Below are 15,225 nucleotides of genomic sequence, written 5' to 3'. Positions count from 1 at the left end.
AAGTGGTGCATTTGCGTCAAATGCTGACCGTCACATGCAATTTGTTATCAAACGCGCTTGTGGAATCTGAAAAAAAGTAACTTCATCCCATACCCATTGGCCTCAGATTCCTCAGACCCGCAATATTTTTTCTTATGTAACTGACATACAGATCCTTGTCATTTGATTGGTGGAACTTACTTTATGTGACATTCACTATTACTCCCATCCGCACCGGCGATCGAAAAGACCTATTCGTCCATGGGGAATAGCATTTCCCATTCAGCTTCGCCTCGTGAAATGGAACAGTCCAATTTTTACCTTGCGATAATATTCCTCCCATTCCACTCTGAGCCACTCCATATTTGTATAATATTCCACCTGGGCGTGTGTGGTAACTTATAGTATTTCATCATAAAACCATCAATAGACATTGCATTGCGAGACTTGATTATGGTGAATGCAGATTTGTTGATAGAGTGGGATTCGAACCACTGACATTCAGATTAACATGCCGGCGCTCTACCAACTGAGCTATCTAGCATTATGTTGGCGGTGTCCCTATTTTGTCAATATCTTTGTTCGGGGTGCCAGTAGGAGGGGATTCGAACCAACGACCTCCGGATTAACTTAAGTCAATTCTTTGTTCAACCCCCACAAACATTAAAAAATTTACCCAGTCAGTTTCCCTTGTGGTTTATATTGATATCTGAAACAAAAAGTCACATTCCCTTAAAGCCATTGGGCACTTTCTGAACAGAACAAAAATTAAAAGTTCCTAGATTGACAAATAACTTACAGGGTGTACAGAAGGTACATGTAATGGTGAAAGACTTCCCTTGAAATATTATTCCATGAAATGGTTTTTAATTGGTTGTCGTGTGAAGGGCACTTATGTGTACCGTGTTGGTCTCATCATGAACACCCGACGTGTTAAATGTAAGCACACTACACATTCACTGGTACAATGTTTGGCTTTGTGAAACATCTGAATTTTTCTGAAATTATTTTCTTGGCTATTTGACGAAAGGATGCATTAAACATACAGTAAATGAGCCCATTGAAAAAACTATTACAAGAAGCTAACCATACTAATGTGAAATGAAGCAAGTTGATGTCTGACTTAGTTCGCTGAAGAACAAGTCTGTACACCAAGTATGGTGTATAAGAACAGGAAAATACAATAGCAGCCGTTAGGAAAGTCTTAACAGCTTTGTTGTCCATAACACCTTCATTTGGGTCCCCATTGCGCAATTCATGTTTACGACTTACTTTGATTATTGGAAAGTAAACACAAGTTATTATAGGCACTGGTAATACAACAGCCGCAACAAGGAATAAAATATTGACAATGTTTGGGTTGATATCAGCAAAACACAGTGCTTCAAATGCAAAATACTTTGCTGGTGCTTTCAATATGAACTTGAGAGATATGACAATTAATGAGACGAAAATCCACGACCCAACTACAAGAATGGTCACACGATGATTGATGCACCACATTTGGAATTTAAAAGGTTTTGTGATAGCTAGGCATCGTTCAATGTTTATAAATACAATTGCAGTTATTGTCATCATATAGACTATACATTTTGCAACTGCGACAATTTCACAGCCGACTGCACCAAAAGGCCATCTGTCTAAAGCTGAAGGAAAAAGATCCAGTACAGTAAAACAACCAGCCAGGAGATCTGAGACAGCAACTGATGTCATAAGAACTTTGGTGCTGTCTGCTGCAGTTGTGATGCGGCGTATCACAGCAAGACAAAGAATATTCCCAGATATGATGAGTAGTCCAATGATTGCAATAATCAAAGTACGAAGAGCAAGGAATGGTGTAGATATACCTGAGGAGTCTCTATACTGTGTGAAGTTCATTATTACAGCTTTTTATCGCAATGTTTTTTTTATTGCGTACATGAGATGTTAATTACTAGTTCTTTTCAGGACCATCACTACTCAAAGAGTTTTTTTAACCTCTCTTAAGTATACTTCCACCATGGAAAGTTTCAAATCCTACTTACGTATAGATGAAATCAGTCCCTGGATCAGATGTTTGAAGTGATATTTGAAAGTCATCCCCGGTTGAAAGAAATTTGACAAACATTTTCTAGAACCAGAGGGTGATGCATTTCTTGGTCATACATGTATTCACATGTACAAATGTACGTATCATCTTTTATATCAGGCGCCTTTCTCCTAAGGTTACAAAGCGCCTACAGAAGATGCAACAAAAAGTCCAACTTCAAGATGTTCCAGAGTGTAGTAAAAAAAAACAGTCAAGTTTTTCAGTATAAATGAGTCTTTAAGGTAGTTTCTTGAGTTGTCCAAGTGTAGTTGCATGGCAAAGATGTGATGGTAATGAGTTCCATACATTTGGAGCAGCAGCGATGTTCGGCCAAGAGGTTCTCTGAGGAAGAGCTTAGGGAACGCAGTGGGACATTGGATCTAAAATGCCAGATAGTATGACGTTAATTCTGTACAGTCTTCAGCAATGTACATCTACCATTGTCCACATCTACATTGTTATGTTTTATTGCCCAAGCAGAAGATGAAGCACTGACTTTAAAATATACTCCTTAAGTGCTACACATCATGGAATTACACCAAGGCCATGGAGGCCTTAGTTGTCTTGGTGCCCCTTCAACTGTTTCTCTTAGACTTTATGCTTTTCCAATCAAGGTGCCCCTTGTCTTGCCCACTCAACGATGAGATTCCAAGCGCTTGTAATCAATGAGGGACATGGACACATTTAATAGAAGAGAGCAAGATCACTGTAAAGTCAGTGTTTGTGATCAAGTTCATGAAGTTGCAAAACTTATTTATTGATGTCTCCTTTGAAGTGATCAAGATGCAGAAGTTTCCCTTTGGAGATCAGAAAATGAAACCAGCCTCTTGAACATGTTCACATTACAAGGATTTAGAGATTGTTATACACATGTAGGTGCTCTTTTCGGCCACATTTCCCACGTTGACCACAACACGCCGGCAAAGAAGGCACTCAACATGGCAGTAAACTGCAGAGGCAGAATCCTACCCGCGCCGGGTTGGTCAAGATCTAGAGGCCACCTGAAGACATCTTGGATCGAGCAACTGGGTTAACATAGGAGATCAGCGCGACAGATCGCAGCTGTCTGTGCGGTAGAGTGAGTGAGTGAAGGATTGGTCGCAGCTGTCTGTGCGGTAGCGTGAGTGAGTGAAGGATTGGTCGCCCAAACTGCACTGCCTTTTTGTCAAGTGTGCATTTACACCTAAATCAAATGATGTTGGAGCTTGGTCTGCGCATGATATCAGGAGTTAAATGGTTTTGTGTTTGGTTGGTTTTAATCATTTCTTCTTGTCAGTTCGTCTGATGAGTAAATAGTTGCGTGTTACAAATTGCCTCTGCGTGAGAGACTTCAATGGACACCATCGTTTGAAACTAACATTGAATGATGATTACAAGTAATGGAAATTAGCACTGGAAATTGGTGGTAACGATCAAGGTAATGTACACCGGTGAACATCACTCAGCCATGGTACATGCGTATTTGTTGCACGGCAAGTGATTGGTTCTCGACCAATCAAACTTCACAGTTTGTTACCGAGGTATAACAATCATAGTTGTTTGATGTTTTCTACATGCTGCCACCTTCTTCTTTCGAGTCCATCATCTATCTACTCTTCAATTGTTGGCCAGTATTGGGCACATCTCACAGCCCTCTCGTTTGCTCCCATCAGGGCCCAATTTCATAAAGCCTGAAAGCACAAAAATTTGCTTAGTATGAAATTTCTTCTCTGATAAAAACAAGATTACCAACCAAATTTTAGTTTGTTGCATATTGCTTGTTACTGGCATTCGGCTGTTGTTTGCTTATCCTGAAAATCACATGGAAATTTGGTTGGTAATCCTGTTTTTATTAAGGAAGAAGTTTCATGGTAAGCAAATTTTTGTGCTTACAGGCTTTATGAAATATATTTATTGGTTTATTTCATAAAAACATTACAAAGAAATGAACAGTATGACAACGGATATGGTTGAATTGCACTAGAACATGTACAGTATAAAAATTTCCTTAAAAAGAGCAAAAGGTTAAACAGTTAAAACATACAGTAGATAATTAGCAAGTATTACAAACAATCAAAACAAACAATCAACCAGCACTTAACCAAAAAGAATGCGACTTACAAAAATAGACAAAATCAAAGGGACAAGTTGTGGATAAAAAGCCAGCATTAAAATCCATACAATTAAACTTAAAAGAATCAAAATTTTAAAAAAGCACACCAACAACATTGAAACTAATTTGGCACATAAGAAAGGGATACTACTAGATCACAATTGCACATTCAGTAATCTTGTTCAATTTGGAATGCAGCTGTCTCTGTACCTGTTAGTTCTACATTTAATGGCGGTTAAGTGGTTCGCATTCCTTAAGCTATTGTTCCTGGTGGATGGGAGCCACTCCCGAAACCTGTTTGAGTTGAGGAGTGGTGTGCAGAAATTTATTGTCAACTTTTCAAGTCTCTGTGATATGGGAAGAATATTTAATTCATTGCAAATCTGCTCGTAAGGGTGACTCATACAGTAATCATAGGTGAGAATGATGCGAAAGGCCTTCTTTTGTAACCTTTCCAATAGAGGAGTTGTTTCTTGTTAGTCCAGAGAACCAGACAGGAGACGCATATTCAATGGCAGGTCTAATATATTAGACATACAATTCTCGGGTCACTGGCTGGTATATTACAACGTTTCAACTGTCTTAAAAAATAAAGTTTACGGTTAAAAGATTTACACATAAAATCAATATGAGTGTCCCATTTCAGATTTTGTTGTATGTGAACACCAAGGAGTTTAAGGCAAGGACTCTGCCGTCGATTTCACAAAACTCTTCCTAACTTAAGACTAATCATAGGACTTAGGACGTGTCCCAACCCTGTACTGTAGCATGCAGACCTTAAGATTAATCCTAAGTTAAGACGTGTTACCCGTCCTAACTCGAGATAAGACGAGTCCTAACTCTTTGTGAAATCGACCCCTGGTTAATAAGCACATCATTTATATATACAATATGCGGTTCAATGAGAGCCCGCTGGAAACAAACAGTCATAAAATTACACTTGGTTGGATTTAAACGCATACAGTTCCTGTCAGACCACTGTTTGAGACTGTCAAGTTCGTTTTGCATGACAGCTTGTCTAACTTCCCAAAATAGTAATACAAAAGTGGCATCATCTACATATTTATACTGAGAAACTTCTGCACTGGTTGGCTGGCAGTCATTAATCATAGCAAGAAATGCAATTGGTCCGATCTTAGTTCCTTGCGGGACTCCAGCATTAGTAGTTTGCCAGTCTGATAGGGCACCATCAATACGGACACACTGAGAACGATTAGATAACAAATCACAGATCCACGGTATAATTGAAGGTCGAACGCCAAGACTAATGAATTTTTCAACAACAATTAGGTGATTCATTCTATCAAAAGCTTTAGAGAAATCTGTTGCCATGATAACACCTGACTGATTTAATTTATCAGTTTCACTACCTACATCATTAAGTAACTTAACTAAACAGTGTGTGGTCGAAGAACCCTTTAAATTGGGCTCAGGGGTCGACTTCACAAAGAGTTGTATACAGCTAGTCCTAAGTTAGTACCTCGTCCTAACTCGAGATAAGACTAGTCCTAACTCTTTGTGAAATCCACCCCTGGTCTTCTTGGCAGCACTGCTCCTCAAGGGCTGGGCATCGTAAAAGGTGTGGCATATAATCGGGTAATACGCACCAATGGCATTTGATGTCATCATCGTCGGTTACCCCCATTTCTTCATGTTTGTCTTGCATCGTACCACCTCTGTCATGTCAATAATTAGTCTACTGAGGGACCTCCATACTTCTATCACAAGATGATAACTTGCTTTTTGGCTGGTTCCATTATACCTACATTGCAGAATAGCAGCAATGGCGCTACACAAGGGCTTCTGCCACCAGGGCTTGAAATTAACACTGGCTGGCTGGCTGGCTGCACACTGGCTTGCTGCACATGGTATAATGTCAATGTTTGAGTAATATTTTGTTGTTGATTTTTGTTTCTTACCTCAGGACCAGTCTTGGGAGAGGAAGAGCCTGGCTAAGGCTTGCTCTGATGCAGAAGAACCTTGCAGACTACTTCAAGGCACTCCTAGAACGTAAAGATATCTTAAGGTATTTTTGTTTGGGAATTTTCTGACGGTTGAAAAACTTAAGAACACACTCTACTCCGCATCAGTAGAAAAAAAAGCAAGACCTATTTCCCAAAAGAACAACGTCTACACAGCAATGTACACATGGTAGTTACTACAAACCAAATACCCATTCTTATAACTCCTTTATTACTCTGAAACTAACCTGAACTAATTTGTTTCTTATGGAAAGTATAAGTGGCTAGGGTTATGTTCAGACAGCAGACTAAGTTAGACCCGAATTGGTTAAGTATCAAGGTGGTCCCCTTGCGTTCAGACAGCACTGAGTTAAACCTGATACGGTTTAACTTTGGTTTGAAGAGGTCAAAGCAAACGTGACCCCATTACTCTAACATCTGGTTTATTGTCCTGTTCATTGGTCACAGTGTGTTTACCTAATGATTACAGAGATCAATGGGTCATCTGTTGAGAGTATAACCAGATGTGGTCTTTTTTATTCTGTCCACACACAGTGTTGAAAGTTAAACCCGAAGCGGTTTAAAGATAAACCCCCTCGCTGGACGGTTTATCTTTTGTGGGTTGAATCCGATTCGGTCTGAGAACCGTTCAGACACACAGAGTTGAACTCGATCGGGTCAAACCATGAGTTAAACCAACTTTAGTACTGTGTCGGAATGACCTCTCTGTTGAATAATTCTTATCAAATTGACTAGAGCAGGATTTGAACCTGCAATCTCGGGTTTATGAGAAAAATTTGCACCCCCTTCAGGGGATCCCCTTACAATCCTGCTTCCCAGGTTGTTAAGTAAACTTCTGTATAGCAACAACAAAGGCCCTTTTTGAAACCACAGCTTCAGCTTTGGCTCCGTTCTCTCATCTGAAGCCCTGAGCGCGTGTATGTAAAGCAGGCGCAAATTGTCAAAACAACTGGTGGGGCCAAGCTAGCCTGAGCCAAATCTAAAGCCGAAGCTGTCGTTTCGCAAAAGGGTTATAGTCGTATGAATTCTGAATGACTCCCCCAACAAAGATATTGACAAAATAGTGAGACTGCCAACATAGGTTAGTTTACTCCAAAAATTTTGTGTCTCTCCCCCCCCCCCGCCCCCAAAAAACCCCCAAAAACCCAACAATATCTAAACAACTTTCAAATGTTGCTTAAATATTCAAAACAGGAAGATTGATGTGGATGTACAGATTATCTGTTCATATTGCTACCTAACTAAATTGGACAACAATATAAGTGCATGATAAGTGCATTGTTAATGCCCTAGTTAAATTTTCCAGTCAAATGAAAAACTTTAAAATGGAATTGTTGTATTTGAACTATTTGACTTCTTTGTTAACAGTGAATGGTACGATCAGAACGCCCTCCTACTTGAAGAAGAGGCTGCAGTAATAGCTGGGCTGCTGGTTGGTCTTAATGTCATTGATTGTAACCTGTGCCTGAAGGGAGATGATCTAGACTCCGCCCCCTCTGTTATTGACTTCAGTTTGTATCTTAAAGATGGCAACTACCTGGATAAGCCACAAGCATCAAGGTAAACTTACACATGTACAGTCTCATATTAGTTTATCAACTCTATTAAAATTGCAATCATGACAACCCTTATCATGAAAGGGTTTGGGTGCTTTGTGTAGGACATAAAACACAATGTCCACAGATTTACATCAAACTCACACAGTTTGAAGATAGTGATGGTAGAAAGCTTCATAAGTGAAACAATTTACAAAAATAATTTTCATCTCAGGAGACAAAAATTCTTTTAGCATGTAAAACGTATTTTCGTGACATTGCCACTTTTGAAACTTTGCATGATGGACTAAGAGAGGTTTGCGGTAGTACCATATAAATATCGTAGTGTTAGTTCTGAAAAGAACCGTTGGTTAACAACTCCTAAAAAGAACTGGTAAAGCCGTTGGTCCCATTTGATGTGTAACGCATGTAAAAGAACTCAGTGCACTTATCGAAAAGAGAAGGGGTTCGCCCCTGTGTTCCTTGCTGTGGCTACTTTATTCACCGTAGCACCTTGTAAACCCTTAATAAAAGGTGCTAAATAGTTGGGTCTCAGAATTCATCACTGCAATAACCTATCTTTCTGAAAGTTTGTATATACTCAGCGCTTTTGAGTACCTTGTTTGGTAGATATGTGCGCTATATAAGACTTCAATATTATAATAATTATATTAACTTGACTTGGGTTTTGTTTTCAGTAGTGAGACATGTGATGTGAATCTAACTGCAGTACTAGATCAGAAGAACTACCTGGAAGAACACAACAGACACCTGACGTCACAGGTTACCGTCTTACAAAACAAGATTAAGAATCTTGAACAGTCCAGTAATCAAGCTAAGGAGGAGGTGAGTATCAACTGGGAGGGTAGCCTTCAATCAAGGCACACGCCACGGCGGCACCCCTAGATATCACACACGAAAAAAGACCAGAACGAGCGGCGGCACCCCTAGATATCATGCACGAAAAAAAGACCAGAGCGAGCGGCGAAGCCGCAAAGCGATTTTAGCAACTCGTTTATCTAATTAGTTATTCATTAAGCACCTTCTGTGTGTTGCCCTCGGCATGTGACTTTTTAGTGCACCACCTTGTGTGTGTGGGTCATGGGGCGTGCATGCGGCGTGTGATCTATGGTATTGCATCTTCTTATAGGCTAACAACTCATCACACTCATGCATTATGCATTACATTTCTCCTAACAGAATCTGTGGCTAAAAGTAAAGAAAAACATAAGGCCCCAAAACGAGTTGCTATAGGCACTTCGGCGCTCTGCCGCTCGCGCTGGTCTTGTTTTGTGCGTGATATTTGGGGTTGGGTGATATTTGGGGTTGGGAGGGTTACCATGGTTACAGGAAGGTTGATAGACGGCAATTTAAATGGTTTTGCTACCTTTTGTAGAACACATTTTTGGCCATGACATGAATCGCTACTCACTTTGAAAAAAGATGTATGTAACGTAATTTACCTGTAGTCATAAATTTGTTGAGGAAACAAAAGTGAAATCACAGACCAATGTTTTCAGGAGAGTCTCGTTAATACTTTGTACATGCTAAAATAATTTTTGTCTCACTGAGATGAAAATTACTTTCGTGACTCAATTCTCAAAACTACAACACCCCAGCAATTAGTATTGTAAGGGAAGCTGGCTACCACCATTGTCTTGAAACCGTGTAAGTTTAATTTAAATCTGTGGACGTTTGTGTTTTGTGTTGTAATAAAAGTACCCAAACCCTTCTTTAGTAGATCATTGGACTCAGTGAAAATACTCTTTCATTATCAACTGGTGAAGACAAGCTAATCATTAGATACATTAACCGAATGGTTTTTTGACTGAGCGCCTGTCAGCGGCCACTCAAATCAGCTCTGTGTTTGTTTGCTAATTTCTTAGTATACTGCTCAATTTGTGTTTTTATTCTTATACAACTGGATTTGTTACTACACCTGGAATCTACAGGACTTTTTCTGTGTATCCTGGAGTCATCTGAATTGTGAAATTAGTGTTTTTCTGTTGGAAATGTTCACTGTCTCAGCTGAGAATTCTGGTGTATAAAGCTTACACACACTTAGGTGGCTGCATCCTGTGCAGTCATCCACCTAGTCCATGGACATTGTTCGCCCATCTGGGGACAATGGAGGTAAGTATCCTTTTCATTCTCTCCCTGCTTGCTAGACCATTGTACTGTACTGACTCATCTGTGGTCAGCTTTGTTCCATCAGCATCAATTGTGTCTGGTGCTTGCATCTTGCCAAAGACACATCTAGGCCTCATCCACCATCGAAGATATCTGAAATGCCCTATTTCTTACTATGACAACTCCCCAGCCACTTTTCATTTAGAAATTGTGATTTTTGGTGACATTGCTGTAAATCCCGGCCCTGAGGGTGTAAATAACTCAAACTCAGCAGAAGCTAGTCCAAACTCTGCAAATTCCTACTCACGGAAACGAGCTTCTCACTCTCCGCTATGCCCCATCCACACGTGCTACAACTCTGCTGCCTTCCTGTATATTATCATTACAGAACCTTGGCCTTTTTGTAAATCCCAGCACTGTTTACCGACCTACACATCGTGGTAAAAAAGCTGGTCGCCGTAGAACTGTTCATAAACCCCCTGTACCCGAAGTTACACTCCCTTCTCTTCCAGTACCAGTGACTACAGCCAAATCTCAACTCAGCCTTTGTGTTCTAAACACACAGTCCATCTGTAACAAGTATGACGATTTTGCTGATTTTGTTCTGCAAAAAGATCTGGACCTTGTTGCCGTTTCAGAAACATGGCTGAGACCAGACGACAACTTAACATGTCGTCAGTGTACCCCTGCTGGCTACTACTTTCATCACATCCCAAGACCTCACAAGACTGGTGGAGGAGTTGCAATACTGTACAGATCTACTTTATCTGTCTCTGTGAAAAGTAATGACGTCCAGTACACAACTTTTGAATCTCTTCATGCTGAAGTTTTCAGAAACTCTAAATCTGTTCGACTTGTCATTGTATACAGACCTGAAAGGGACTCAAACGGCCAACATGGGACTTTCACAAGTTTTCTAAGGGAGTTTGAGATTTTGATTTTGGAATATCTGCTTCATCCATCGGAAGTCATCATCACCGGCGACTTTAACATTCATGTTGATGACGTCCACAACACCAATGCAAACCAGTTTAAGCATCTACTTCAAGCTTTTGGTCTTACCCAGCATATCAAGGAGCCGACTCATCGTCTCGGTCATTGCCTGGACCTTGTCATAACTCGTGAAATCTCCCCACCAATTGTCTCAAACTGTTATTCTACCTGGATTATCTGACCATTATGCAGTCATGTGTAACTTGAGTCTGTGCAAGCCCAAAGTCCCAACCGTCACTATAAAGAGCCGACAATGGAAACATGTGAATTCTCCCGAAGTGTTCCACGACATAGGCACTCATTTAGCAAATCTAGAAGTTGATCATGACTGCTTGGATTCCTATGTCAGCCAATATGAGAGTACAGTCAGTGACATCTTGGATAAATACGCACCTTGGAAAACGAGATCAGTCAAGGTCCGAACTAAAGTCTCTTGGTTCAATGATGATATTCGTACAACGAGAAAGATCTGTCGTCAACTGGAGCGGAAGTGGCGGAAAAATGGCAAATTGGCAATACAACGACAAGAATATCGCAACCAATGTAAAGTAGTTAGGAATTTGATCAACCAGGCAAAGATCATCCATTATTCATCTCAAGTACAAGAATCCTCAGGAGTTTAAAAGAAGCTCTTCAAGTTAATTGGTAAGTTGTTGCTCAAACCCAAAACCCCTGTCCTTCCATCCACCTACAACAACCAGGACTTAGCAAATGAGTTCCAGAAATTCTTTGTCACCAAGATTTCAGACATCCGCTCATCATTTTCATCAGTCCCTTACAACGTGCCGCAGACATTGCCACATCTTCAACCAGAGTGTAGACTATCTGTGTTTGAGCCTGCCACTGTTGCTGAGATTCAAAGGGTTATTATGAAATCTCCTTCAAAATCCTGTGTGCTGGATCCAGTATCAACATCCATGATAAAGCAAAACATTGATATATTTGTACCCTACATCACTAAGCTTGTAAACGAATCTCTCAGTTCCGGTTGTTTCCCCGATAGCCCCAAAGTTTCCTACATCAAGCCGCTCATCAAGAAACCAAACCTGGACAAGGAGATATTCAAAAACTACAGACCGGTTGCAAACTTAAAATATCTTGGAAAAGTCATCGAACGAGTAGTGTCATCACGTATTTCTGATCACATTCATACTTTCAACCTGTCCGACGTGTTCCAGTCAGCATACAAGCCTTTCCATGGGACTGAGGCTGCACTAGTCCGTGTGAGCAACGATATTCTCTCTTCTATGGACAATGGTAACCTTACAGCACTAGTCCTGCTAGACTTGAGTGCTGCTTTTGACACTGTTGATCATAACATCCTTCTCTCTCGGCTCCAGAATCACCTTGGCATAGAGGACACAGCCCTAGCATGGTGCAAATCGTATCTCCACAATAGAACTCAGCATGTATGTATTGGCACTACGATATCCGACCCTGTTGTTTTGAACTACTCTGTGCCACAGGGGTCGGTACTCGACCCGCAGTGGTTTACGCTTTACACTTTACCGATTTGTGACATCATCCTCAAATTTAATCTGAATTATCATGTGTACGCAGACGACACTCAGCTATTCATCACGTTTAAATCTTCTCAAGAAAACGCCAATGCATCTATTGCAAGACTTGATAAATGCATCCAAGAGATTCGACGTTGGACACAACAAAACTTTCTGAAGTTAAATGATGATAAGACAGAGTTCCTTTTATTTGGGTCACGTCAACAGTTAACTAAGGTTTCAGTGCCATACATCTCCATCGGTGATGCTCGGATAGCTCCCTCGCTGAAAGCTCAGAACTTTGGGGTTATTTTTGATTCATCGATGACACTTCAGCCACACCTTCAACAATATTGTTCGTTTATCATCATATCACATCAGGAATATAGGTAAGATTTGCAAGTACTTGGACAAAAGTGCCACTGAAAAGGTCATTTACGCATTTGTTACTTCTCGTCTTGACAACGGCAATGCTCTTCTCTACAGTCTTCCTAACAACCAGATTTCCCGACTTCAACGGCTCCAAAATACTGCTGCCCGCATTGTGACACTGTCTAGAAAATCCTGTTCTATCACCCCCATTCTGAAACAACTACACTGGCTCCCTATCTCTCAACGAATCATCTTCAAGCTGATGCTCATTGTCCACAAAGCTCTAAATGGCAAGGCTCCCCACTATATTTCTGAACTGCTTCAAGTTTACACTCCATCAAGGAATCTTCGATCAAGTTCCATGCTTCTCCTCATTGAACCCAAGTCTTGACACTCATGGGGTGACAGGTCTTTTTCTTCAGCCGTGCCATGTATCTGGAACTCTCTACCACTTAATCTTCGATCTTGTGTTTGTACCGCAAAATTCAAGTCTCTTCTCAAAACTTATCTTATGTCACAGGTTTTCAATGACTAATTTTGTTGTGTCTGTTTATCTTTGTGTTGTGTTTTGTTTTTGTTTTGTTTTTGGTTTTACTGCACCTTGAACACCCAGCAGGGTGGATATGTGCGCATTACAAGTCTTATTATTATTATTATTATTATTTCTGTAACTCCAGGCAGACATACTTTACATGTTGTGTCTGTCCCATGCATAACTACATGTACATGTACATTGTACTTCAATGGTACTAAAATAAAAAATCAAGAATTTCTTTGTGCATGTACAGTACATTTACATGTGCATGTATGTAACCAATTATCCAAACTTTTCTTTTGCTCGATGCTGCATTATTGCAAAAGAATGACATGTAACTTGGAACAAAATGTATTTGACACAGCTTATCATGTTACACACATGTGCCTTGCTCATATTGAATGACATGAATGATCAATTAGGGAAAGACATTTGATTCTGTAATCCACTCTGATATTGCCTTATTACATGTATATCCTTAAGTAGTTATCTCTTAACAGAGTTTGAAATAGACAAATAGACACTCCTTCTGTAAAAAAGGTGGCTGATTATCAAATTCCAAAATGTACTGTTGATTTTGTTTGTTGTAAATGTTGCCGAATGGGAGACTTTCTTATGCCTGGTGGCAGCTCTATATTTAGCATGCACACGTTCCAAGAACAAATACATACTCAATACAGAGCGTCCATCTCTCCCTGGTTACGCGGAGTATTCCCTGCAAATAAACCAATCTTTCCATGTTCTGATGAACACATTTGACAATCTTGCTGATTACGGAAACTGTGTCCCTATTATGTGAATGTAATGTTAATATGTCCCTGATTGTTGTACAAAATCTCCCAGATTGCAAGATGCAAATAATATCATCTAGCATCTGAAAGACACTCGACACTATTGGTAATTGTAAAAGACCAGTCTTCTCACTGGATATATCTCAACATCTGCATAAAATAACAAACCTGTGAAAATTTTAGCTCATTGGTCGTCGAGGTTGCGAGATAATAATGAAAGAAAAACACCCTTGTCTCACGAAAGTTGTGTGCTTTCAGATGCTTGATTTGGAGACCTCAAAATCTAATTCTGAGGTCTAAAAATGAAATTCGTGGAAAATTACTTTTTTCTCAAAAACTACGATACTTCAGAGGGAGCCGTTTCTCACAATGTTTTATACTATCAACAGCTCTCCATTGCTTGTTACCAAGTAAGGTTTTATGCTAATAATTATTTTGAGTAATTACCAATAGTGTCCAGTGCCTTTAAATCTGTCATGGATTGAATTTTTTACTTACTTTTTGGTAATGAACATAGGCCTTAAGCAAGACACAAACTATTTGTTTAATTCTGTTTAATTTGTTTGTTTAGCTTGCCGTTGCCAACAATAACATCTTGTCCATTCAAGCTGAAAATGACAGACTAAGAGTGGAGAATGATTCAATGAAGAAAGAAGTCAATCGCAAACTGCAGGTAAACCAAATAGACTTGTTGTATCAAATCTGTTGTAGACCTTTTGGTTTAATAAAAAAAGAAAATAGTGTAGGACTAGTCAGGTGCGTCATAATATTGAGCAGAGTTTAGCGATGGCAAGCGGTAGCGGTGACCAGCGCCCTCAACGGTTGACAGCGTGGATAGCGTCATTCGCTCGCCTCCCTTGTCGTTGTCTGTGCACCGCTCACTATTTTCAGTTTCAATAAACTTGAGTATTCCGAAACCACGGTGTGGTGTGTTCGCTTATTCCACGTCTATAACGAATAACACCACTACCCCCCCTCCACAATAGAATGAGCTGTACATTCATTCATTCATTCATTTATTCATTTCTACCATACACAAAGAAAAGTGATGTATCATATTATAATGAATAAAGAAAAACACAAGCACAATAGGATCCTGTGTGAGGATGGAGGTCTCCAAGAAGCATCAGCTTGTCGAGTAGATTGTGTGAGGATGGAGGTCTCCAAGAAGCATCAGCTTGTCGAGTAGATTGTGTGAGGATGGAGGTCTCCAAGAAGCATCAGCTTGTCGAGTAGATTGTGTGAGGAT

The 15,225-nt window shown here is 40.0% G+C and overlaps 1 protein-coding gene across 3 annotated transcripts in view; it reads left to right on the top strand.

Moving 5' to 3' along the window:
- Nucleotides 1-15,225, top strand: part of LOC117303696 (RUN and FYVE domain-containing protein 2-like) — a 48,802-nt gene that overhangs the window by 16,872 nt on the left and 16,705 nt on the right. For all 3 annotated transcript variants that reach the window (XM_033787966.1, XM_033787963.1, XM_033787964.1), the window contains exons 4-7: nucleotides 6,064-6,165; nucleotides 7,490-7,681; nucleotides 8,355-8,502; nucleotides 14,548-14,649. In XM_033787966.1, the coding sequence (XP_033643857.1) occupies nucleotides 6,064-6,165; nucleotides 7,490-7,681; nucleotides 8,355-8,502; nucleotides 14,548-14,649 (544 nt within the window). The remainder of the gene's footprint in view (nucleotides 1-6,063; nucleotides 6,166-7,489; nucleotides 7,682-8,354; nucleotides 8,503-14,547; nucleotides 14,650-15,225) is intronic.

The sequence above is a fragment of the Asterias rubens genome, chromosome 20, assembly GCF_902459465.1.
Source record: "Asterias rubens chromosome 20, eAstRub1.3, whole genome shotgun sequence".
In the NCBI taxonomy this organism is placed as follows: Eukaryota; Metazoa; Echinodermata; class Asteroidea; order Forcipulatida; family Asteriidae; genus Asterias; species Asterias rubens.
This window is presented reverse-complemented; position numbering and strand designations above follow the sequence as displayed.